Source organism: Chiloscyllium plagiosum, chromosome 3, assembly GCF_004010195.1.
Source record: "Chiloscyllium plagiosum isolate BGI_BamShark_2017 chromosome 3, ASM401019v2, whole genome shotgun sequence".
Taxonomy (NCBI): Eukaryota; Metazoa; Chordata; class Chondrichthyes; order Orectolobiformes; family Hemiscylliidae; genus Chiloscyllium; species Chiloscyllium plagiosum.
In genome coordinates this window covers 60,461,502-60,486,035 of record NC_057712.1, presented here as the reverse complement: position 1 = coordinate 60,486,035, position 24,534 = coordinate 60,461,502, and the positions used below count along the sequence as shown (strand labels likewise).

General features: G+C 37.9%; 2 protein-coding genes across 9 annotated transcripts in view; one reads left to right on the top strand and one right to left on the bottom strand.

Moving 5' to 3' along the window:
• LOC122543943 (intersectin-2-like) overlaps window positions 1–5,145 on the top strand; it is a 198,915-nt gene extending 193,770 nt beyond the window's left edge. For all 6 annotated transcript variants that reach the window (XM_043682952.1, XM_043682942.1, XM_043682913.1 and 3 more), the window contains one exon: window positions 706–5,145. In XM_043682952.1, the coding sequence (XP_043538887.1) occupies window positions 706–863 (158 nt within the window). In that variant the 3' untranslated portion in view covers window positions 864–5,145. The remainder of the gene's footprint in view (window positions 1–705) is intronic.
• A 116-nt stretch (window positions 5,146–5,261) lies between these two features.
• Window positions 5,262–24,534, bottom strand: part of fam228a (family with sequence similarity 228 member A) — a 73,560-nt gene continuing 54,287 nt past the window's right edge. Inside the window, exons 6-9 of one of the 3 annotated variants that reach the window (XM_043682976.1) lie at window positions 23,619–23,706; window positions 14,864–15,008; window positions 9,039–9,112; window positions 5,262–6,236 (exon numbers count right to left, since the gene is read on the bottom strand). In XM_043682976.1, the coding sequence (XP_043538911.1) occupies window positions 9,109–9,112; window positions 14,864–15,008; window positions 23,619–23,706 (237 nt within the window). In that variant the 3' untranslated portion in view covers window positions 5,262–6,236; window positions 9,039–9,108. The remainder of the gene's footprint in view (window positions 6,237–9,038; window positions 9,113–14,863; window positions 15,009–23,618; window positions 23,707–24,534) is intronic. The other 2 variants (XM_043682960.1, XM_043682968.1) reach the window with 2 other exon arrangements.

Genomic DNA, 24,534 nt, shown 5'->3' with positions numbered 1-24,534 from the left:
AATGAACTGATTTCTGTTTATCTCAACTCTATATTTTCCCTTCAGTTCAGTTGAAAAATCAATGACCTTAAATGGTAACTCTTGTTTCTTTCACCATAGGTACTGCCTGACTTTGAGTATTTCCAGACTTTCTTTAAATTCCTTCACAATGGTCATATTACCAGTGTATGGCACTCATTATATGGGCAAATGAGATGTAGTGAAACAAGTGTGTCAGCCAATTTAGGGTTTCATTTCCAAACATTGTGAAGAAGGCATCAAAAGTACTTTTCATATTCTTCTGAAATGTAGTTGGCAAAAAAAAATTAGGTTTTGAATGCAGGCAAGATTTCACTTGTTAAGCTGAAATTACCTTTTTTTGAGAGAAACTTTGTCTTCCTGTTTATTTTTGTATTTTCCTGTCCCAAATTCATCAGTACAACCTAGTTCTGGATTTCCCACCAATGTCATTTTTTGATCCAATCCTGATGGTCTTCGTAATAGAAAATTTAAATATCTGCCATGTCTTCTCGATTGCCTGTTTCATCCCATCTACTCGTGTCTCTTTGTTTCACATTCAATACATGGTCTGTATATCTCAGGAAGGATTTAAAGAATTAATTATGTAATATGAGGCTGCATATTAATTTGGCTGAAATACAAAGGAATGGAGGGTAGAGAAACAAATGATTTCTCAGCAATAACGTTTTGTAATATTCTGGCCAGATTTCCTAGGTCGGACAGAGGTTCCGGTAGCAACAATCAAAAAGGAGCAAGAAGGCAAGGGGCCAACTACAAAGCGCCTTCTTTTGCATGAAGTCCCAACTGGTGAGGTATGGGTTCGCCTTGATCTTCAACTATATGAACAGAAGACATTACTCTGAAATTGAAGCTTCGAAATCTTATGAACTTTGCCATTATTTTAGCTCTGAATATTAATCATTTATTGGTGATAATATTTTTTCTAGAATTATGGAGGAAGTCCAACAAATTAAACCTCATAACCATGTACACTGTGATGTTCAGCAATGGTTATAGCCAAATAGGTGCCAGTTTCTTTTCTTGTTGCGCTGAAATCATAAATATTCTTCCTCTTTGGTTGCCACTTTCTGCCTATTTTTCTCAGTGTAAATTTTCTCCAGTGATCATGGAGGAATTTTAAATCCAAGTTTCAGTCATGAAGACAAGAAGAAAGCCAAGTTATTTTTCCCCAATTGAAGATGGGCTTATTGGCTTAGAACTACTCAAAACTAAGTGAACAGTGACTTCACTCCTGACGGGTCATTAAACAGAGTAAAACAAGGGACTTGTATTCTATGCAGAGTCTAAGAAGTCAAGCAACAATTGAGTTTTTGTAAATTTGTAAACATGCAGTTTTTGCAATGATTGGAAAATTCTCTATAATTGTAAAAACTGTACATTTAGAAGCATTTTTTGAAGTAATTGAACAAAATTTGAATATACTTTGAACTGAACGTCTTTGAGTAAAAAAGGCATCATACAGTAAATGAAAGATGATGGTGTACACTAAATCATATGTCAAGATATTCATTGGAGTTGTTAGCTGATTCTTATCGCTCAACACTAAAAGAGAGGTCCACAGCTACTGAAGAATTTGGAAAAAAAACTTCCGTAGAACTTTGCGCTGCATAAAAACAAATTGTTTTCTGTACAATATAAAAGAAATCTTTACCATAGCAGCAGTTTTCGTCTGCAGTTAATATTATTCAAATTTGGTCTTAACTCAGTTCAGTTTGTAGTTTGAAAACGAAATCATATTTTTGAAAAATTATTTCTCCTACATATCTAGCCATATGTCAAAATATTTGTCGTCTAGACTACAGAAGCATATATGAACTATACCAATGGTTTTGTCACTTTCAGCAAATTTTCTATACATTGACAAAAATAATTTTACCATTGGTGTTACCTCATAATTTCATATTTTATTGGTCAAATATTTTTATAAAATCAGGCTATATTTGATGACTAGATTCTCAGCTTTCAATAGGTTGGTTTACATTGCATATTTAAGGTCTTAGTTTTTTTTAAACAGATGTATGCTTTGTACTTGTCCATCCTTAATTTGATATAACATTACCAGCAGAAAGCCTGTTCAGACTGAATGAGAGATTGGATAAGGCTGAAATGACTTGGTGCATTCAATTTTCTACTGGTCGAATGAGAAACTTCAGTTCAGTTTTGACCAGACTTCAGGAACCTTTCATAAAATTATAACTACATTGATAAAATATGTTGTAAATGGCCAGCAGGTTGGTCAGAATGTGAAAGACACATTGGTTTAGGTAGTTATGAAAGGTTACACCCAAAACATGTCATTCCCAGTTGTTGATTGACTGGTTCTGCACTTCTTTTCTGGTTTTATCTAACAAACTACCAGCATTATTTTTGGCTACAGAGTGAAGGCATACCCTAAGATGAATGCAAGTGCAGTGTTCACCAGTATCTATTTCATCTCTTTTGTCATTGTTCTTATCCATTTTTTTTATATTGAGAATCCAGCTATCAATGTGAAATATATGAAGCAGTTTAAATGTTATTCTGCTGTCCTAGTTCCTGCACAGGTGCAGTGGGCTTTCACATAGGCTTCATTTCAAGTGTTATAAATAATCTTTATTTTGAACTTAATGCCACATTTTTGTTTTTCCTGCTTGAACAACAAGTTTATTTTTAAGATGTATTTGTAATACACATGGCATCACTGCCATGTGTAGTTAAATGATACAAAAACCTTTTAAAATCACTTTCTGGTATTCATTACTGAAGACAATTCAAATCTTTCTTCATCTGTATTCCTTAGCCTTGGAAAACAGAAGATTCATTATTGCAGCTGTGTTTAGTGGAAGGATGCTATAAAGTGATATAATGTATGTGGTCAGCAATATTAACTGTTCGATACAGAACTACTGTAAACTAATTCGATGAGCTCCGAGCTGTGGAGTCCTTCATTTTATAATTTGGAGCACGTGCTCCTGGTTAGACAAAGTTTTCACGTGAATTCTTCCTGACTGTCAGGTATAATCAATAAATGAAAAACAAATAAAACACAATGTTGGAAGTGCTCAATGGAAACAAAGTATCAAATTGATTACCCTTTGTCAGGTCAATAAACTACTTTCTTTCTGTTTAATTGTACAAATTACATGTGAGAACTCAGTATTATTATTGTTAGTTCAAATTAAATGCATTAATTTAAAAATAAATCATTGGTAATTGATGGAGAAGGTGAGGAATAAATGACTGGTAACGCCCAGAATTATCCTTTATGTGCTGCTTTCATTCTTGCAGTCCAAGCAGTTTAGGTAACTTATACAACTCACTATTCATTTTATGTGAGTGAACATTATGAATGGAGGAGGGAGTTTGATGAAGAACATGAATATTAGGTATCTAGTGGAATGTAACCAATGGTAAAAGCTTGTGGATTTTGCTCCATGTCCTAAACAAACAAATTGAGCCCTTAATTATATAGCCAACCGTCCACAGGCTAATTATTGGTTGCAGATCATTCTTTGTAAGTGTAGTTCAAAACCATACCATTGGTGAATTTATCTGCCAAGTCACAGAATTATTGCTGAATAAGTCAAACTAAGAAAAAGAATCTTCAATGTGTAACTACTGGGATGTTGGGCAGGCACTATTACAACTAGGTGAGGAGGGGTGAATCAGCTCTCCTCTTTTTTAACCCCATTGTTGACCACAACAGAAGTTTTAAATGTTTAGCATGCAGCTATATCTCACTTGAATTAAAACATAGTACTGGTCAAACGCAAGGTTTTGATGTGAGAAAGAGGGATTTTTACTAATACCAAGGAAAAGATAAAGAAATATACACAAACCCAGGTATAACATTTAATAACAAAGGTATATTAATCCTTAACCTGAGGCCACAGTTCAATTGATTTCCTGTATCATCAGCAGTGGCAAGATGTATAGATATCCTTGAGTCCTAACTGAATGGATATTTCTCCAATTTGATCACAGCACTATTTGTCAAGAGAGGTTGAGAGAAACAAGGATAAAGAGAGATTCTTCCAATTCTGCCATTACAAATCTATTCTTTTTCTCACTGCTTGGTCCAAAACAAATATAATTTCTTTCCAATTTTATCATTAACTGGCTGCAATTATCATTCCATTGCTAAATTGAATCTTGTGGGTTACAATCTTTAATTGTGATTTTTTTTAATTTACCTGGTGGTCAAGCAGGAATTTTCAATGAAAGGTGGCAGAGTTCTGGGATTCCAGTAAGGCTCTTCTGAATATTTCCCAATATATTTTCTGATCACTGGTATGCTTAGTTTATACAGAAATTATTTCAGCACCTCTGCTGCTATCTGTCTGCTGCAGTGTTTGAAAACCATTCCAGCTGTTGCACTGACTGCACAGCATCCAATAAAATGGCAAGAAATGTTCAATGTGAAGATTTTGATCATTCTGAAAACATAATTTCAAAGAAAGATGCTAAACTGTAGAATTATATAGTGGTTTAATGGTGACTTCTATTCCAACTATGTTGAAAACAATCGTTGTACAGTTGGCCAAGCTGCTAGAAAATTGGTATTGACTGCCAGACCATACCACAATATGGTGTCTTAAATGGTTATTTAAAATGTTTGCACCTGACTTTTAAAAATTGAATGTATAAAAATCCAAAATAGCTGTATGTCATGCAGCATTAGTTTTCTTGAGTGCAAAAATGTATATTATAAATGAGGGAACTGGGAATGTCTATTTTGCCAAATATTTTTCTTACCTATACAGGAGAAATTGCTATTAGGGTTATGAATACACACTGTGAGGTATTAAACCTCTTTAATAATTCAGTCAAACCACTGTCAAACTGTTACTAGTACTGAGAACAAGCATTTTAAAGAGGGAATGTACTGGACATTAAATAGTTAATATTAGTCTTGGCACGCATGTTTTGTTTTTTGTGTTGAATCATGTGAAACTATTTTTTAAGGAATCTGTTATTTTTATGCCATTGCCCATCCTATGCAGTCTACTGTAGATAATCTCTTTGCACTACTGTGGTATGTCTCAGTTGCTTCATATTTTGTAGATTGAATTTTGTTGTATAATATTTGGTTTGATAACAATTCTCTACACTGTTGTCAATAAAATTGACACTTAAATGACTGAATTGTATTTCCGTCCCTATTTTGTTTTATGGAAATAATTGTTTTATTAACTAACTTTATCTTCTGACCAGGAGACCATTATGTAAATTGAGAACTTGAGTGCACAAGCTCAGTTGACTCTGCTGTGCAGTACTTCATGTATGCTACATTACCAGAACTTTTTGTTTAAATTAGATCTTAAAGCAAGTTTGAGTTAGTGCATGTTCAATATTTTACCATTATTGCCTTACCACCTATAATGTCACCTTTGATTTTATCTGTACTCTGTACATGACAAATTGAATATGTCACTATGATCTTCCTCTTTTTGAAAAGCAGAATCAATGCAAAATTGATCAAATTGAGGGTCAAATGCTTAACCAACAATATGTACAGTATTATCAACATCTCAGTTCAGTTTTCCAGCTGTCCATTTGCTGGGTCCCCATAGGACTCACCTTAATCTGCTAATAGCTGACAGCAAATTATTTGATCAAATTATTCTCTCAACCTCAAAGTACTTGTGCTAGGCCTGAAATATTTTATAAATGAAAACCAAAGCAGCTGTAAACAGCATTCGTGGAGAAATAGATGATGTTTCAGATCTCGTATCCTCCTCCAGAAGGCCATGGATGCTACCTGATCCAAGTATTTCCAGACTTCTCTGGTTTTAGATTTCCTTACCTTGGGTTTTATTTTCATTTTAGCTAAGTGATACATTCAGTAAGTGACATGAATTACTATTACATTGTCAATTCTATTCTTTGCTACTTATCAAGTAAATGACTAAATTTGTGCAGTAAATTACTTCTCACAGATTTTGGCACTCTCTTCTAAACTAATAGCTGTTACTGCGTTCTTATTAAAACTCATGCATTCACATTATGTAATTTTTTATTACCAGTTAGTTTTGGAGGTAGTTGTACAATAAGCCAAAGACTACTTTCAGGAGCTGGCCTAGGACACACATTAAACTAAGTTAAACTAATCTGGAACGTCTACTGGTCCATGGTGCAGAAGGTCAGTCCTGGAAAAGCTTCTTATAAATCTGCGTCTTCGCAATAAAAATGGATGATGAACTCACATATGTCTACTTCTCCAAGTCATCCGTTTCCTTCGAGCAGATAAAATAAAAGTAATGTTAAAAAAACTCAATGTTCATAATTTCAGCACTAAACTGATTTAACACATTCTAAAGCAAAATATGACATGCCGGAAATCAAATAAGAGCAAAATGTTGTAAATAAACAAGCATGACAGCATCTGTCAATAGATGTTAATATTCCAGGTCAACAACCTTACATCAGAATATGAATTTCATTATAAAACTGAATAAAGAAATCCCCTGCAGCTTTGAACTTCACAATACCAAAACATGCATTTATGAGTATTTAATACTGGAAGCATTTTGGTTTGGTTTAGTAAGAGTGTAAACAGATAAATCAGTTTGGAGCCAACTAAAGGAGAATACATCATGGAATATGGCAAAAGTGGGTACTGGAGATGCTGGAGATCAGAGTCAAGATTAGAGTGGTGCTGGAAAAGCACAGCAGGTCAGGCAGCATTCAAGGAGCAGGAAAATCGACTTCAGGCAAAAACCCTTCTTCAGGAATGGCATATGGCATCATCAGGCATATGGCTTGGTTAAAGATGGGTTTTAAAGATCATAGAATGGCCATTTAGGCCACTGTACCTGTGCCAAATCTTACATAGAAATATCCAATTAATCACAATCCTGTGCTTTTTCTGCCCTTTGAGCTATTCAATCAACAGTTATTTGCAAATTATGACTGAATCGCCTTCCACTCAACCCTTTAAGGCAGTACATTCAGAACCACATTCCTGTGTAAAAAGACTTCTTTCCCCATATTATGTCTTATGATTTTGTCAATCACACTAAATCTATGATTAGTGGTTACTGACACCCTCAACTGTTGGAAGTTTCTCCTTATTTACTCAATCAAAACCTTTTAGAATTTTATCAAATCTCTTTACAATTCTATGATTGTCCTTGGAGCCAAGAAAATTAAGTCATACATCACAGAAACAGACCCTTTGGTCCAAATAGTCCATGCCCCTGACCATAATCCCAAACTAAACAAGTCCCACCTGCCTGCTTCTGGCCTGTATCCCTCCAAGCCTTTCCAATCCATGTACTTATCCAACTCTTTTTCAAATGTATTAATTTTACGCACATCGACCACTTCCAAGGAAGGTCATTCCACACGTGAACTACCCTGTGTAAACAATTTTGCCCATGTCTTTAAATCTTTCTCCTCTCACCCTAAAAATGTGCCCCCAGGTCTTGAAGTCCCCCAATCCTAGGCAAAAGACAATTACCATTAGCTCTTACTATAACCCTCAATCTTTTATAAGCTTTTATAAGTTCGCCTCAACCTCCTGTACTCCAGTGAAAAAATGTCCAAGCCTATCCATCCATCCTTTATAACTCAAATCTTCCATACTTGGCAACATCCTGTTAAATCTCTGTGTTTTTCCATGCAAAGCTCAAGTTCCTCCTACCTGATACCATTCTACCACCTTTCTGCTGTGCTCTCTCTAAGAATTTGTCATATTTCTGAAAGGTTTGTGCCCAGAATTGAAATATGGTAACCACATTTATTGATGACACCAGGATAATTAGGAAGATAGGCAAAAGTGAGGACTGCAGATGCTGGAAGTCAGTCTAGATTAGAGTGGTGCTGGAAAAGCACAGCAGGTCAGGCAGCATCCAAGGAGTAGGAAAATCAACATTAGCTTATAAGGACACTACAGGGACATATAGATAGATTATGAGTGGACAAAGTTCTAGAAAATGGAATACAGTGGAAAAAAGTCTGGAATTATCAATTTTGTCAGGAAAAGTCAAAAAGCACATCATCTAACTGGTCAGAGATTGTAAAACTCTAAATTGCAAAGGGATCTCTAGCGCATGAATCACAAAATGTTAGTATGCAAGTATGGCAAGAAAGTTAAAAGAATGTTATCATTTCTTGCAAGGGGAACTGAATACAAAAGTAGCGAGATTATGCTTCAGTTATGTAAGGAACTGGTGAGACCACATCTGGAATACTTTGCACAATACTAATTACCTCACTTAAGGAAGAATTGAAATGAGTTGTAACCAATTCAAATAAGGTTTAACTTAATATAACTAGAATCAGTGGATTGTCTTAAGATCAGGTTGCAAAAGCTAGGCTTGAGTCCACTGCAGTTTAGATGAATACACTGCAATTTAATTGAAGCATATAAGATTCTGAGGGGTCATGACACTGTGGATATGGAGAGGATGATGATTCTTGTGGTTTCTACAAATAAGATCACAGTTTCAAAATCTGGTGTTGCCATTTAAAACCGAGATGAAGTGACTTTTTTTCCTCTGTGTAGTAAGTCCTGAAAAAAAGTGTCCTTGAATATTTTTAAGACAGAGGTGGATATATTGTTAATCAAGAGGTTGCAAGGTCATCAGAGGTGGGTGAAAATGCAGATTAAAAGGTTGCCTTCAGATCAACTCTGTTCATACTGAATGGCCTACTCTTGTGTTGTGTGACTTCTGACCATAAAAATATGAACCAAGTCAAGGTCATCTGATAAAGAAGTAGCACTCCAAAAGCTTGTGACTTTAAATAAACCTATATAACCTAGTGTCATGTGACTTCTGACTTTGTCCACCCCAGTCCAACATCATATTTTCATGAATACAGTGCATAAGCTGAGACCTAATCAAAATAATTAGATCCCACATTTTAAAAATAAATCCTTCTCAACTTGCTCTGCCATATTCAAACACTTTTGTCCAGACAAGCCCAGATATCTGTTCCTATGATTCTACTTGTATTGCACATTTAATCAATATTGCCTATCATCCTATTAAAAGGCACAACTTTATAAAAATGTAATTTGTCACAAGTCTGACCATTTCACACGACTGTATCCCTTTGAAGTCTGTTACTGTCATCTTCACTATTTGATCCATTTTACAAGTGTCATCTGCAAACACAGAAAACACACCATGTTCATTTATTAGAAGAACCAGTGATCCTAGTACTGATCCCCTGAGAGACTTCACTGTATATCTAGTCTACAAAACAATCTTTCACCCCAATTGTTGGTTATGCTTTTTATCCTTTAACCACTGTTGCATCCAAGCTAACACTATCAAATGAATCCCAAGATCTTAAATGTGTCATAAGTCAATTATGAGATATTTGGTAAAATGATTTTTGAAAGTCTGCATCAGCAATTGCAATCCTAATCAAATCCCTCTATTGTTCCATCAATGAATATGATTGCTTTTAATAATCCATGCCGATTTTCATTTATTAACCCATATTATTGTCATTTCTCCAAGATTTCCACATCTGATACAAACCTGACCAGCAACAGAGATAAGAAGGGGAGAATATGTTTATCTCCCTCTGTAACTGTAAAGATGACAATATTTAAGTATTAGAAGATCAGCAGGTACAGGGGTGATGGTTGAAAAGAATTTAGTGTGATCTTGCATTAGGATATAAGTGAAAGATGTATTATGAAAATGTGCTTTATGGATTTGGTCATACATTTTAATTTTTAAAGAGGAAATTTCACTAAAATTATGATTGCCAACTTGCATCTGTGTGACCATGTCCTATGTTAATGGAAGATGGGTTCTCTGGAGGAGATACTAATGGCAGTTATGGAGGTATGAACAGCCTCTTCCCATGTCATTAAGATGAAGGGTGAATCATTCAGGTGTTAGTGCTCGGCCCATTGAAATTGGCACTATTGCAAAGGTTACAAGGAAATTGTTACAGACATAAGCTGATCAACTGACTTTTAGAATATACAAGCAACCTGGAGAGAAGTAATGTAACCTCGTGTGTGAAAGTTTGAACTTGGTTTTGAGCAGAGAACACAACCTGCCAAATTGACCATCTCTCTCCAACATGGCATCTAAGCTTTGAATCCAGTCTTGCTGAGAAAGAAAGGTGTATCCATAGTCTTATAGCAAACAAAAGCTTTACTGAAAGTATCTACTACATTGTTTTCCAGGAGGAAAAAAATACCAACCACATTTAAACAAATGGTTTCAGCTTAAGCACCAGTGCCTATAGATCCAAAAGCATGAATCTTTATTGATGCTCCTCTTCTTTCATCTAATTTTAACCTAGCCAAATTTAATGTCTGAAACTCTGCCAAGTTGTATATTTCTCCAGGATACCAGTGTCTGTATATGTTTACATGTGTAAGCAGGAAGTACAATGTTTTTGTATATTGAAGTAAGGTATTAATATATTTTCTACCTTAGGCTTTAGCACAATAAACTAATTCTTAATGTTTAACTGAAGAATACTTAATGCTTACAAGTTGTACACACCCAGGTCTGCACTGAAAAAACAATACTGAATCCATTTAAAAATTCAAAATCCTGGTACAGCCAAATAAGAAGTGGGAAATGAGGAATAGTCAAGTGAGGAAGAGCACTGGAATAGTCAAGTTGTCAACGGCTATGGTAGTAGACCCTTGAATCAAGGATGTTGCCTACTCAGAGTTATGAACTTTTGCCACAGATCATCATGTGACTGAACAAACCAAGTTTTGACTAACAGATCTTTGTGAGCATGGGGCAAGATATCCCATGAGTTAGTGGAATCCAGATTGTAATTTGTTTCTGTTTCTTCCCTTCTCTGCTGCAACAATACTCATTAATAAGAGGCTACAATTCAAAATAATGTGATCCAGCTTGATGACAAATTGTCACCATTTTGAACAAAAATATCAGCAAGCTTTTTCACATCATCAATATCAATGCTGCCGCTCTTCAAAGAGAGTTTCAGAGTATCTTTTAATTATTTTCTTTGTCCTCCCCTGAAACACTGGCCATGTGAAAGTTGGGAAAACAAGATCTGGCAGGGATGACACATTTTGCATTCCAAACACAGAACCCGATCTATCAAAGTTGATTGACCAGCTTTGTCTGCATCCTTATGAAACTGGGTTCAAACCTAGCATTTGTTCAATAATCCTCTCATTGAATATGGAGGGTGTGGCTAGTTACATATGGAGATTAAGAAACATAAGGGAGGGTTTTAGCAGCAAATGGGCTAAGGCAGGACAAAGAACATAACAGCAGAGCGGTAGATGTTAAAAAGAATAATCAGACAGGGTATCCAGGTTTAGAAAGACCTGTTTTATTCCAAGACAGTGGCTAGATAACAGAATCTGTGGTGGGGTCCAAAGACATATTTCAAATGTTTAATCAGAAGAAACTTTTGACCATTTATTATGTGATGGCAGACAAGCTGGCAACAATACTGGAGGTGTTGAGAGAGGTGATAGGTAGAGATGGATGTCATCAGTGTACATGAGACAGCTGATGGGCTTTTAGATGACATCACCAAGAGATAGTTCGTAGTTTTTTTAAGCTCGGTTCATGAGATTATGGGCATTAATGGCTTGGCTAGCATTTACTACTCTAATGGTGATAATAAATTGAACCACTGCAGTCCATATAGTGCAAGCACATCGACAGTGCTTTTAGTTAGGCAGTTTCAAGATCTTGATGCACTGACATCTAAGAAACAATAAAAAAGTTTCAGTTCAGAATAGTGTGACACTTGGAAGGGAATTTAGCAGGCAATGATATTTCCATGTGTGTTTTCCTTGACCTTACAGGTAGAAGAGCTCATAGACTTGGAAGGTCATTTTGAAAATAAAACTTTGCAAAATAGCTGCAGTGTATCTAATGGATAGTGCACACTGTAGCCTGGCTATATTGATGGTGGAAAGAGTGAATATTTAAGGTGGTAAATGAGGTGCTATCTAGTTAGCTGCTCTGTTGAGGATGGTGTTAAGCTTCACGTGTTGATAAAGCTGTACTTTTCCAGATATATGGGACAGTATTCCATCATACTCCAGTTTTGTCCCTTGTCAAGTAAGGCTTTAGGAAGTCGAGAAACAAGTTAATCTCTGTAGAATTTAAAATTGACCTGTTTTTATAGCTACACAATTTATGTGGCAGGTCTTGTTAATTTTATGGTCAACAGAGACATTTCTCCTCCACTCTTTCCTCCAGATATTGATGGTGCGGTTTTAGCAATGGTAATGCCTTTGACTGTCAAGGAAATAAACTCTCCCTTGATGATAATTATTGCCTGACATTTATGATGCGAATGCTACTTGCAACTTATCTGTACAATCCTGAATTTTGTTTAGATTTTGTTCCATATGGACAATGGCTGCTTCATTATTGAGGATTTGCAAAGGGAGCTCGAAACTGTGCAAACAAAAAGCATTCACGCTTCTGACCCATTAATGAATCAACTTAAGATAGCTGATACCCTGATAAATTAATGTAGTGACATGACAGGACCAAGAAGATTGGTTGGAGTCTTACACAGCACAAAGAATAGCAGTTACAGCGAAGGCCAGTGAAGAGTTGCCCCTAAATCGAATAACTAGGATTCCTTGATACCAAGTTCAAAGAGCGCATTGATGTCAAAGATGCCTTTTGCACTCAAACCATGTTCCACCATCATTAAAGGAAGATAATCATTGAAACCACTCCTTCCATCTGTGTTTTTGAAAATTTTCTACTACCACTCATCGTCGGACACAAAAAGACAGCAAAGCTTTGATCTAATCCATTAGTCATGTGATTGCTTAGCACTAAATATAGCTGCTTTCACTATTTTCAATGTAGTGGCTTCACTGACTTAGCATGTGAGTTTAGATTACCTTAATATTTGGGTATCAAGTGTACCCAGAGGCAGAGGCATGAAAAGCCATGAAGTTTAAATGGCTACAATGATGGATTAGTGGTTAACACTGTTGCCGCACAGCGCCAGGATCTCTGGTTTGGTTAGGAGAAAGTGAGGACTGCAGATGCTGGAGATCAGAGCTGAAAATGTGTTGCTAGAAAAGTGCAGCAGGTCAGGCAGCATCGAGGGAACAGGAGAATCGACGTTTCGGGCATTCCTGAAGAAGGGCTTATGCCCGAAACGTCGATTCTCCTGTTCCCTGGATGCTGCCTGACTTGCTGCGCTTTTCCAGCAACACATTTTCATCTCTGGTTTGGTTCCAGCCTCGGAGCGACTGTCTGTGTAGAGTTTACACATTCTCCCCATGTCTGCGTGGGTTTCTGCCAGGTGCTTCGGCTTCCTCCCACAGTCCAAAGGTGTGCAGGTAAGGTGGATTGGCCAGCTAAATTACCCGTAGTGTTCAGGGATGTGTAGGTTGGGTGCGTTAGCCAAGTGAAATGCAGGGTTACAGAGATAGGGTAGGGAAATAGGTCTGGGTAGGAGGATTGGTGTGGATTTCTTCGGCCGAATGGCCTGTTTCCACACTGTGGGGATTCTATATAAAAAAAATAGAACTAGATTACTGTGATCACACTAAGCTAATCAATGGCATGGTCGACCACGTCAATTATCAAAAAGGATGAAGAGGGATAGTGCCTCAAAGATTTAGTTAAATGGAATGACATTTGTGATAGGTCAGAAATCTCTTGGAGTGGTCCAAACAAGGAGGTGTAAGAAAAATGAGCACACACTCAGGAGTTCACAGTATGTATATATTTCATGCAGATATGATGCATTGAAACCCAACTGATTTAGTAATGAGGGTCTAAAATTTTCAGCCCTAATCCTCACCATTTTTTTCCCCTTAGTCTCCTAAATATGGCTGACTCTTTCTGGGCTGCTCTTCCATTGGGCTGCTCTTCCATTGGGTTAGTTATCTTCTAGAATGTTAATCATTGTATTTATGTAGACCTGAATAGCAAGTTGTCATCAAGGGACATCACAGACAAACTTAACAATGATATGCACTTGACATCTACACTTACATACTTTTCTAGAATCAGTCAGAAAACAGTGATCAGCTCAAAAAAACATGTTTGGCTTTTATTTTTTCTATCCCATGGGCAAAGAGATCAATGGAACACCCCTTAATTCAGGACTGATTAGCAATCAAAATAGCATGCATTTGATAAACATGGTTTAGAGAAAAATCTTGAATCACCATGAATTAATAACTTGTGAAGTATTACAACTGTTATATATACATGTGTGACACAGCTGCTATTGCAAACAACGAAGGCCCAGTGACATAAATATCAAGAATACCTGGTAAAGTTTGTTTTGCTGGTGTTGACTAACATTTTATTTAGCATCTTTTTACTGACTTTGAGTACAAACTCAATTTTGAGGCATTAAATACACCAATTGGGAAACCATGTTTATTAGTTTCTGCAGTCTGTCTTATTTCAAATTTGCATTGTAATTCCAAGTGCCAAAGTATTTAACTTGTAAAGACTCTTAGTGTAGCACTGAAATGCTTTTTTTTAAATGTGGGAACTGACTACAAATAAAATTAAAGTAATACTTTTTTTACTACAATATGGAATGTGCAGTTTTAAACCCAACTGATTTAGTAATGAGGGTCTAAAAATTCATTTCTATAATATATTCTTACATTTTTTAAAACTATCATTTTTGTCACTATGAAAAGAAAGGTGATTATTAAATCTAAATATTCAAAACATAATCACTCAGTGAAAAAGAGACCTTGTTTGCATTTCATCATTCTAATGAAATTTAAAACTGCTCATGTAAGAAATGGTAATTGCTTAATCTTTGTATTCAGAAACAATTTAAGATTGGCTATTCATGACTTCCAAAGCTAAAAAGTTCAATTACTCTCACACAGAAGAATAATAAAGCTGGAATGATTAATTAAATATGGCAAAGTATTTACTACCTGCTTCTTTGTCGGACTTCACTCTCAATATAGCCTAGTGGTACACGGAGCCAGGTGTTGCTGTCAACATATTGGCGACCCAATGGAACCAAAGGTAGTTGTGCCTTGTGAAATTCTTCAGTTTCTTTTAAAGAATAAACTTTACCTTTATAGTTACAGACAGAGCACAAGTTCAACATTTAAAAATCAATACACTAAGAAATATGTTCAACTGACTAATGGATACACAATTTATACAACGATTCATCCATGATTGTAGACACAGCCCCTTCTATGTTCCTAGAATGCCCTGTATTAATCCCATACCTAAAGGTTTCATACTGTTGCTCAGCTGCTTTACCAATAACCTTTCTTCCCTATTTATGCAGATGTCATTTTTATTTTTTATTTAGATTCCCTACAGTGTGGAAACAGGCCCTTCGGCCCATCAAGTCCACACCAACCCTCTGAAGAGTAACCCACCCAGACCTACTTCCCTCTAACTAATGCACCTAACTCTATGGGCAATATAGCACAGTCAATTTACCTGCCCTGCACATTTTTGGACTGTGGGAAGAAACCGGAGCACCCGGAGGAATCCCACATAGACACGGGGAGAATGTGCAAACTCCACACAGACAGTCGCCCAAGGCTGGAATCGAACCCAGGACCATGGTGCTGTTAGGCAGCAGTGCTAACCACTGAGCCACCGTACTGCCCCAATCCCTTTCATTTCTTTAAAGTTTGCTTTCATCAATCAATTGAATATCAATATTTAATTTTCTCCTCTGTATAAATAATGTTTAATCATATTAACATTCAACTTTGTGATTTTGAAAAATGCCCTTGGGTTGTTGGTAACTGGTCAAGTACATTTATTGCCAGTGCTTAATTCAAATGAAAAATCTGATGATAGACTTTCTCCTTGAATTGTTGGGAGTCTTAATGCTGACACAGATTTCCTCTCTCATCATCCCAAAACATGATGGAATGAAATCTTAGGATATTGATCAAGCACCAATGAAATAACAACATTATTTGTCCAAACCATGCTGATTTGTGATACAGGAAAGTCGGTGATGATGATGTTCCCCATTACATCCTGCATGTCCTTATCAATACAGACGAGAGGAAGAAAAGTACTGTAAAGGCAACATTAGCAAATTGCTAGACAGCATCTTGCAATGGGTACATGCTGCTCACTGATGTCAATTGGCAATAATGGGGCAGGCACAGGGTTCGGTAATAGCCTACTGGCCAAGCCAAATGCTTTATCCAGAATAAGTTTGAGACCCAAGCATTGGAACAGTTGTACCTACCAAGGTGAGTGATATTTCTGAAAACCTCCTAAATGGAGTGCAGTGGTGGATAGGGTTGGAGAACTGGGTAGGATAATCAGAATGAGAATTCCTGGCATGTGCTCTTCTTTGCAGTTAACAATGGGGGCAGATTGAAGCTTCTGGTGATTTACAAGATATTGATGTGGAACACATTAATAGTGATTCCCTAAGGCTGGGAGATATAGCATGTCTTTCTCTTGTCTAGGTTTTTGCAGTAGCAGCAGCAGGAGCAGTAAGAGTGAGGACCAGGGGGATGCCAGGAAGGTAGATTTTTATCTTTAAGACTGAGTCACAGAGATGTACAGCATGGAAACAGACCCTACAGTCCAACTCTTCCATGCCAACCAGATATCCTCACCTAATCTAGCACTTTACCCATCTAAACCCTGTCTATTCATATACCCATCCAGATGCCTTTTAAATGCTGCAATTGTACCAGCCTCCACTACTTCCTCTGGAAGCCCATTCCATACACGCATCACTATCTGCGTGAAAATGTTGCCCCTTAGGTCTCTTTTATATCTTTACCCTCTCACCCTAAACCTATGCCCTCTAGTTCTGGACTCTCCCACCCCAGGGAAAAGATCTTGTCTATTTATCCTATCCATGCCCCTTGTGATTTTATAAACCTCTATGAGGTCACCCCTCATCCTCTGACGCTCCAGGGGAAACAGCCTCAACCTATTCAGGCTGTCCCTCATAGTTCAAATCCTCCAACCCTGGCGACATCCTTGTAAATCTTTTCTGAATCTTTTCCAATTTCACAACATCCTTCCATTAGGAAGGAGACCAGAATTGCACGCAATATTCCAAAAGTGGCCTAACCAATGTCCTGTACGGCTGCAACATGACCTCCCAAATTCTATAACCTATCCACCTGTGACTCTTCTTTCAAGGAATTGTGAACCTGCACTCCAAAGTCTCTTTGTTCAGCAACACTCCCCAGGACATACCTTTAAGTGAATAAGTCCAGCTCGTGAATATGCAGAGCAAAGGCTCAACAGAAGTGGACGTGGATACAGGGATTGCTAGGCCCGTGAATTGATATTTTTGGACTGTGGCTAAACTCCATGTGTAATGTCCCCCACCCATCCTCCAACTGCTCTAACCAAAATAAAAGATCGTGAGTGAAGGCTTGGTAAGGTAAAGCCTTTTTGTTTTATTCCGTATTTTCAATCTCTCTTGATAATTCAGAGCAGAGGGGATGGAGGCTAGGGCATTTGCATGCTCCTCTTGCAGGATGTGGGAGGTAAGGGTCACTACAGGTGTCCCTGCTAACTTCGTCTGGGATAAATGCACCCAACTCTAGTTCTCACAGACCGCATTAGAGAAGTGGAGCTGGATGATCTTCGGATCATTTGGGAGGCTGAGGGGGTCATAGAGATGAGTTATAGGGAGGTAGCCACACCTAAGTTGCAGGACAAAGGTATCTGGCTGACTGTCAGGAGAGGGAAAGACAATAGCCAGACAGTGCAGGAACCCCCTGTGGCCATCCCCCTCAATAATAAGTGTATTGCTTTGGATATTGTTGGTGGCAGGGACGTACCAGGGGAAAGTCACAACGGCCAGATTTCTGTCAATAAGCCTGGCTCTGTGGCTCAGAAGGGAAGAGGGAGAATAGGGAAGCAATAGTGATAGGAGATTCAATGGTTAGAGGAACAGACAGGAGATTCTGTGGTCGCGAGCGAGACTCCCAGATGTGTTGCCTCCCGTGCGCTAGGGTCAGGAATGTCTCGGATCAAGTTCCCTACAGGATTCTTAAGGGGGGGAGAGAGAGCAGCCAGAAGTCGTGGTACCAATGACTTTGGTGCAGAAAGGGAAGACGACCGCAAAAGAGAACATAGGGAGTTAAGTTGGAAGCTAGAAGGCTGGACAAGTAGAGTAGCAATCCCAGGTCTGCTACAAGTGCCACAACCTAGTGAGGTGAGGAATAGAGAGCGAGTGCAGATGAACACATGGCTGCAGGGCTGTAGGAGGGAGATCTGCAGATTTCTAGATCATGGAGATACCTTCTGGGGAAGCTGGGACCTATACAAGAAGGACAGGTGTACCTGAACTGGAAGGGTATCAATATCCTGGGTAGGAGGTTTGCTAGAGCTCTTCAGGAGGGATTAAACTAGATTGGCCGGCGTGGGGGGGGAACACCTACACTATGGATCAGATGGTGGAGTAGGTAGTGAACAGCCAGATACAGTGTGCAGAGAGTCTGTGAGGAGGGATAGGCACTTGATAGGGTGAAGATAGACTCAGTGTGATGGGTGGACGTATGTCTATTTTAATGGAAGAAGTGTCAGGTATAAGGGTGACAAACTCAGAGCATGGATTAGTACTTGGAACTATGATGTTGTGACCATTACAGAGACTTAGATATCACAGGGGCTGAAATGGCTGTTGGATGTTCCAGGGTTTACATGTTTCAAAAGGAATAGAGGGAAGGTAAAAGAGGTGGAGGGGTGGCATTGCTCATTAGGGAGAGTATCCACACTGTAATGTAATCTAATCTAATCACAGCTGCAGAAAGGGAGACTGTCAATGAGGGTTTGTCTACAGAGTCAGTATGGGTGGAAGTCAGAAACAGGAAAGGAGCAGTCACTTTATTGGGAGTTTTCTAAATGCCCTAAATAACAACAGAGACGCAGAAGAACAGATTTTGGAAACGTACAGAAGTAACAGGATTGTTGTCATGGGTGACTTTAACTTCCAGAATATTGACTGGAACCTACTTAGTTCAAATAGTTCGGATGGAGGAGTTTTTGTCAGGTGTGTCCAGGAATGATTCCTGATGTAATATGTAGATAAGCAGACTAGAAGGGAGGCCATATTGGATTTGGTGCTTGGCAATGAACCAGGTCAGGTGTCAGATCTCTCTGTAGTAGAGAATTTTGGTGATAGTGATCACAACTCCATGACCTTTACAATACTTATGGAGAGGGATAGGAGCAGATGGTAGGAAAAGTATTTAATTGGGGGAAGGGGAATTACAATGCTATTAGGTGGAATATGGGATGCATAAATTGGGAACAGATGTTCTCTGGGAAATGCACAACATAAATGTGGAGGCTGTTTAGGAAGCGTCTGCTGATTGTGCTAGACAGCTTTGTTCCACTGAGGCAAGGAAGGGATGGTAGGTTGAAAGGTAGGTGACAGGGAATGTTGAACATATAGTCAAGAGGAAGAAAGAAACTTACTTAAGGTTGAGGAGGCAAGGATCAAACAGGGCTTTAGAGGGTTACAAGATAGCCAGGAAGGAACTGTCCCCTGGATAAGAACCAGATGATTGGAGAGTAGCAAATGTTATTCCTTTGTTCAAGAAAGGGAATTGGGATAATCCTATTACAGACCAGTCAGTATTACTTCAGTGGTGGGTAAAGTACTGGAGAGGATTCGGAGAGACAGGATTCATGATTTGGACAACCATAGTTTGGTTAGAGATAGTCAGCATGGCTTTGTGAGGAGCAGGTCATGCATCACAAACCTTACTGAATTCTTTGAGATGTGGCAAAACACATTGATGAAGGGAGAGCAGTGGATGTGGTGTACATGGATTTTAGCATTTGATAAGGCGCATTCAGAAAGTAAGGAGGCATGGGATACAGGAAAACCTGTCTGCCTGGATACAGAATTGGCTGGCCCATAGAAGACAGAGGGTGGTGGGGGATAATAAGTATTCAATCTGGAGTTTGGTAACCAATTATGTTCCACAGGGATCTGTTCTTGGACTTCTGTTCTTTGTGATTTTTATAAATGATCTGGATGAGGAAGTGGAAGGGTGGGCTAGGAAATTTGCCAATGACATGAAGGTTGGTGGAGTTGTGGATACTATGGAGGGCTGTTGTAGGTTGCAACAAGACATTGACAAGATGCAGAACTGGGCTGTAAGTAGCAGATGGAGTTCAACCTGGGAAAGTATGATGTCATTCACTTTGGAAGGTCAAATTTGAGTGCAGAATACAGGGTTAAAGGCAGTATTCTTGGCAGTGTGGAAGGACAGAGGTCCATGTCTCAATGATCATTCAAAGTTGCCACCTAGGATGATGAAGTTGTTCTGAAGGCCTATGGTGTGTTGGCTGTCATTAGCAGGGGGATTGAGTTTAAAAGCCACAAGATTATGCTGCAGCTCTGTAGAGTTCTGGTTAGACCACACTTGGAATATTGTGTTCAGTTCTGGTCACCTCATTATAGGAAAGATGTAGAAGTTTTAGAGAGGGTGCAGAGGAGATTTACAGGAATGTTGCCTGGAGTGAAGGGCATGCCTTATGAAGATAGCTTGAGGGAGCTAAGACTTTTCTTGTTGGAACAAAGAAAGATGACAGGTGACTTGATAGACATGTACAAGATATTGACAGGCACAGATAAGAGTGGATAGACAGATAGACATTTCTGCCATGGGAAAAAGTATCATAGGGGGCATAAGTTTAAGGTAATTGGAGGAAGGTTTAGGGGAGATATCAGTGGTGTTTTCTTAGACAGAGAGTGGTGGGTGCGTGGAATGCACTGCCAGCAGTGGTAGTAGAGTCAAGATACATTAGGAACATTTAAGTGACTCTTGGATATGCACATGGAAATTAGTACAATGAAGGGTATGCATGCTAGTGTGATCTTAGAGTAGGATAAAAGGTCAGCATAGCATCGAAGGTCGAAGGCCAAAGGCCTGTACTGTGCTATATGGTTCTACGTTCTGAGATGTTCATTGCTTGGCACTCATAACCACTCACCATCCAAACAGCTTCTAATACCATGTAATGGCATTTTTTTTTTAATGGGTGGCTATTAATTAAGTTTCCTTTCTCATAGGATGATTCAACAAGTCAGACTACAGTCTGACAATCTTTTAGTGAGAGATTTCATTAACCTTAGGCTTCAACACTACGATATTCACATAACTGAGGTCAAAGTGAGCAGAGTTTTTTTAAGCACAAATCTGAGTTACTTGAAGATAACCAAGCTGGATTAGTTGACATCAGGTTAACCTGGCTTTTTCTCTATATTTCAAGATTACCTTTTCTTAAAAAATTTTTTTCAATATTAGTGGTAGAGGCAAAACATTATTTTCATTTCAGACACGCAGCCCAAAACAAAACACTCTAGGAAAGAAACTACAGGGTCCCATTTCTCCAGCAATTAAATCCAATCTCTCCTGAGACTACTCCATACCTAGAGAATGCAAAATATTTTCCAATTTCCATTCAATCTACCCCAAACATCTTCCAAACTGCACTTTAGTACCAATTTGCTGGCCATATGGGCTAGGTTCAAACTTTCAGGAGTAAGATCCCTGTGTGAAATGAGTGAAATAAATCAAAATACACAGATAAACAATGAATGAGACTTTAAACTCACAATATACCACAAATCGTAACTTAGATTTATGTGAAATTCAAAAGAGGTTTGACACAGTACACAAAGATGCTGCTTCCTCAGCTGAAGAAGCAAGAACGAGGGACACAGTCTCGGAGTAAGGGACTGATAAGTTTGGACTGAACTAAGGAGAAATTTCTTCATGCAAATGTTTGTGAAACTTTGGAATTGTCTACTCCTAGAGGGCTATGGACCTCCACTGTAGAATGTTTTCAAGTTCAAATAGACAAATTTAAAGTTACTGAGGTAATGAAAGGAGGAGGCAGGAAACTTAAGTTGAGGCAATCGGCCTTGACCATATTGAATGCTAAAGCAGATCCAGGGGACACATGATATACTCCTGCACTGATTTGATTAGTTCTCAAGGTGAACAACATTACAAAACTCCTTGCCAAAGCATAATCAAACAAAATGAATGTACAGTCATAGTATTATGACAAGTACAGGGATAGAGTGACCAAAAGTCAATAGGTCTGAAAATTCCTTTGATAGGCAAACATAATTATTGTACTATTGTAATGAAAGCAATTTCTTTCAAGCTACATAAAATGTATTAAAACATTATTTTGCTTTATTTTAAATCTTTTATTGTCAGAGATTGGACCAATGCATTTATAGCAAATCAAAATGACCTCAGCATTCCTGCTCAATGTTTCTTGTTCTCATTAGTTCCTGTCCTCTACATTCCTTGATCCTCCTATACCAACCTTTATGAACCGAGCCCTTACTGTTCTTTGTCCTCCTCGATTTTGCTTGTCCCCATCAATGCTTCACCTGACCTCCAACGCTTCTTTGTTACTCACCGAGAATCCCCTCACTTCAACTGACTGCTCAGCAAAAACCTCACTGCTTTTCACGGTCCTTACTGCTCCATCATGTCACCCACCAACTTGTGACTCCTAAAATGATATATTATTGTTTATCTCTTTTAGTGCCCAACTTCTGAATAATTTCAGCAGGTCTCAGTTGCAAGTTGTAACTCTTTGAGAGTTGAGAATTTTTGATTGGAGGATCTGCAGATGACGAAAGGGCAAAGCTGCTCTTCCAACTACTGCAGTGGACTCTGTTCAAGCTCTTAGAGAATGTCAGTTTTGCTTTGGGATTTGTTTTAAAGACAATCTGACTGTTACTGAGACTAGGCAGTTTCCTGATTAGTTGTTTATTTGTTTTTTAAAAAAAATCGATCCATCAGTTGACAAACAGTCACTCACACTAAACTGTGTCTCGAGCACCTTCCTGGATTTCAAAGCAATCAGGTTGATAACACATGAGCTGATAATAAAATTACAGAGTTCTAGTTATTTCTTTATCAATATTACAATTCTCTTGTCCAATTTTCTATTCGAACTGGCCACCTTCATACTCACTGATCTTCTGAAGGATGCTTAATTGGCCCAAACTTACATTGCCAATAAGAATTGCATAATACAAAGAAAAAAAGTTTCTTTTGTTTAGAACAAATAAATGAAAAAAATTCAATGAATATGCATTAATTTCAAGATGGGGTAGATATATTTTCATTAGACACAAGTTAATTTTGATGGATGGGAATGTGAAATTTAAACCACCAAATAGATGAGTCATGATCTAACTGAAAGGTGTTGCAGGCTTGAAGGGCTGAATGACCCACTTCTGCTCCCAACCTATATGTTTGTATGTATGCAATAATTAAAAATTAATAGACAATATGTTACAAAATCAATTTTTACCACGGCCAAAGACACAGAATCAAAATAATGTATCAAAATAATGTTGAAGTGTACTGTAGTTATGAGGTTATCGAAACAGTGATTTTTGATTTGATTTGATTTACTGTTGTCACACGTACCTAAGTACAGTGAAAAGCATTGTTTTGCAAGCAGTATGGTTAGATCACAACAAACAAGGGGATACAGACACAGGGTGCTTAGACAGATCAAGTTATACAGGTTACAACTGCACAGGAGGTGCACAAAGCGAGCTCCCTACAGCAATGTAAAGTGAAGCTCTTCTGTACACTCTAACCAAATAGTCTAATGTTCAACCTTCATAATTATTCCCATGAACTGAAAACAAATGTTTAAATGAACTGCACAAACCTTTTTGACACTGCAGAATAGCATTGTCTTCCTCAGTCTTGCTTCTTGATTGAAACAGCAGAGGATCATTGACAGTTGAAATCCTTGTCTGCAGGAAGAATAAATCTTGTAGAAATACCATCAAGGTTAATTATGTAGAAATTATACTCAACAAACTCAAATTTTCTTTTGATGACTGTTGTGATCTTCAAAGAAACTAATACTTTTGAACAGAAATTTGAATTTGCAGGTACCAGCATGAAGTATCATAAGACAGTTTCAACTTTTCAAGATTTTTACTGCAATAAATCAAAATCAACATCATCTGAATACTACTTAGGAGGCAACTAATACAAATTATACAAATGGCATCCACTTTAGCATCCTAACAACTGAAACCAGACATTATGTTTTTAGCTTATATTGCACATTGCAGAACTGTAGTCTTCACATGCACCAGTTGCAAGTTATTGCCAACTTCCAAAAGACGAATTTCTCCACATTTCTCTGAACTGTTAAAAATCACACAACACCAGGTTATAGTCCAACAGGTTTAATTGGAAGCACACTAGCTTTCGAAGCAACGCTCCTTCATCAGATGGTAGTGGAGGGCTCAATCCTAACACACAGAATTTATAGCAACAATTTACAGTGTGATGTAACTGAAATTATACATTGAAAAACTGATTATCTGTTAAGCTTTTCCAGCCTGTCTAGCTATCACCATTGTTAACAGCTAATCCGAGAATGCAACTTTTTTAAAAAAGGTTTTGTGATTTACACATGAAAGAAATGAAAATATCACTGTATTCTAACAGATGAAAGGCTTAACAATCAATTTTTCAATGTATAATTTCAGTTACATCACACTGTAAATTTTTGCTATAAATTCTGTGTGTTAGGATTGAGCCCTCCACTACCATCTGATGAAGGAGCG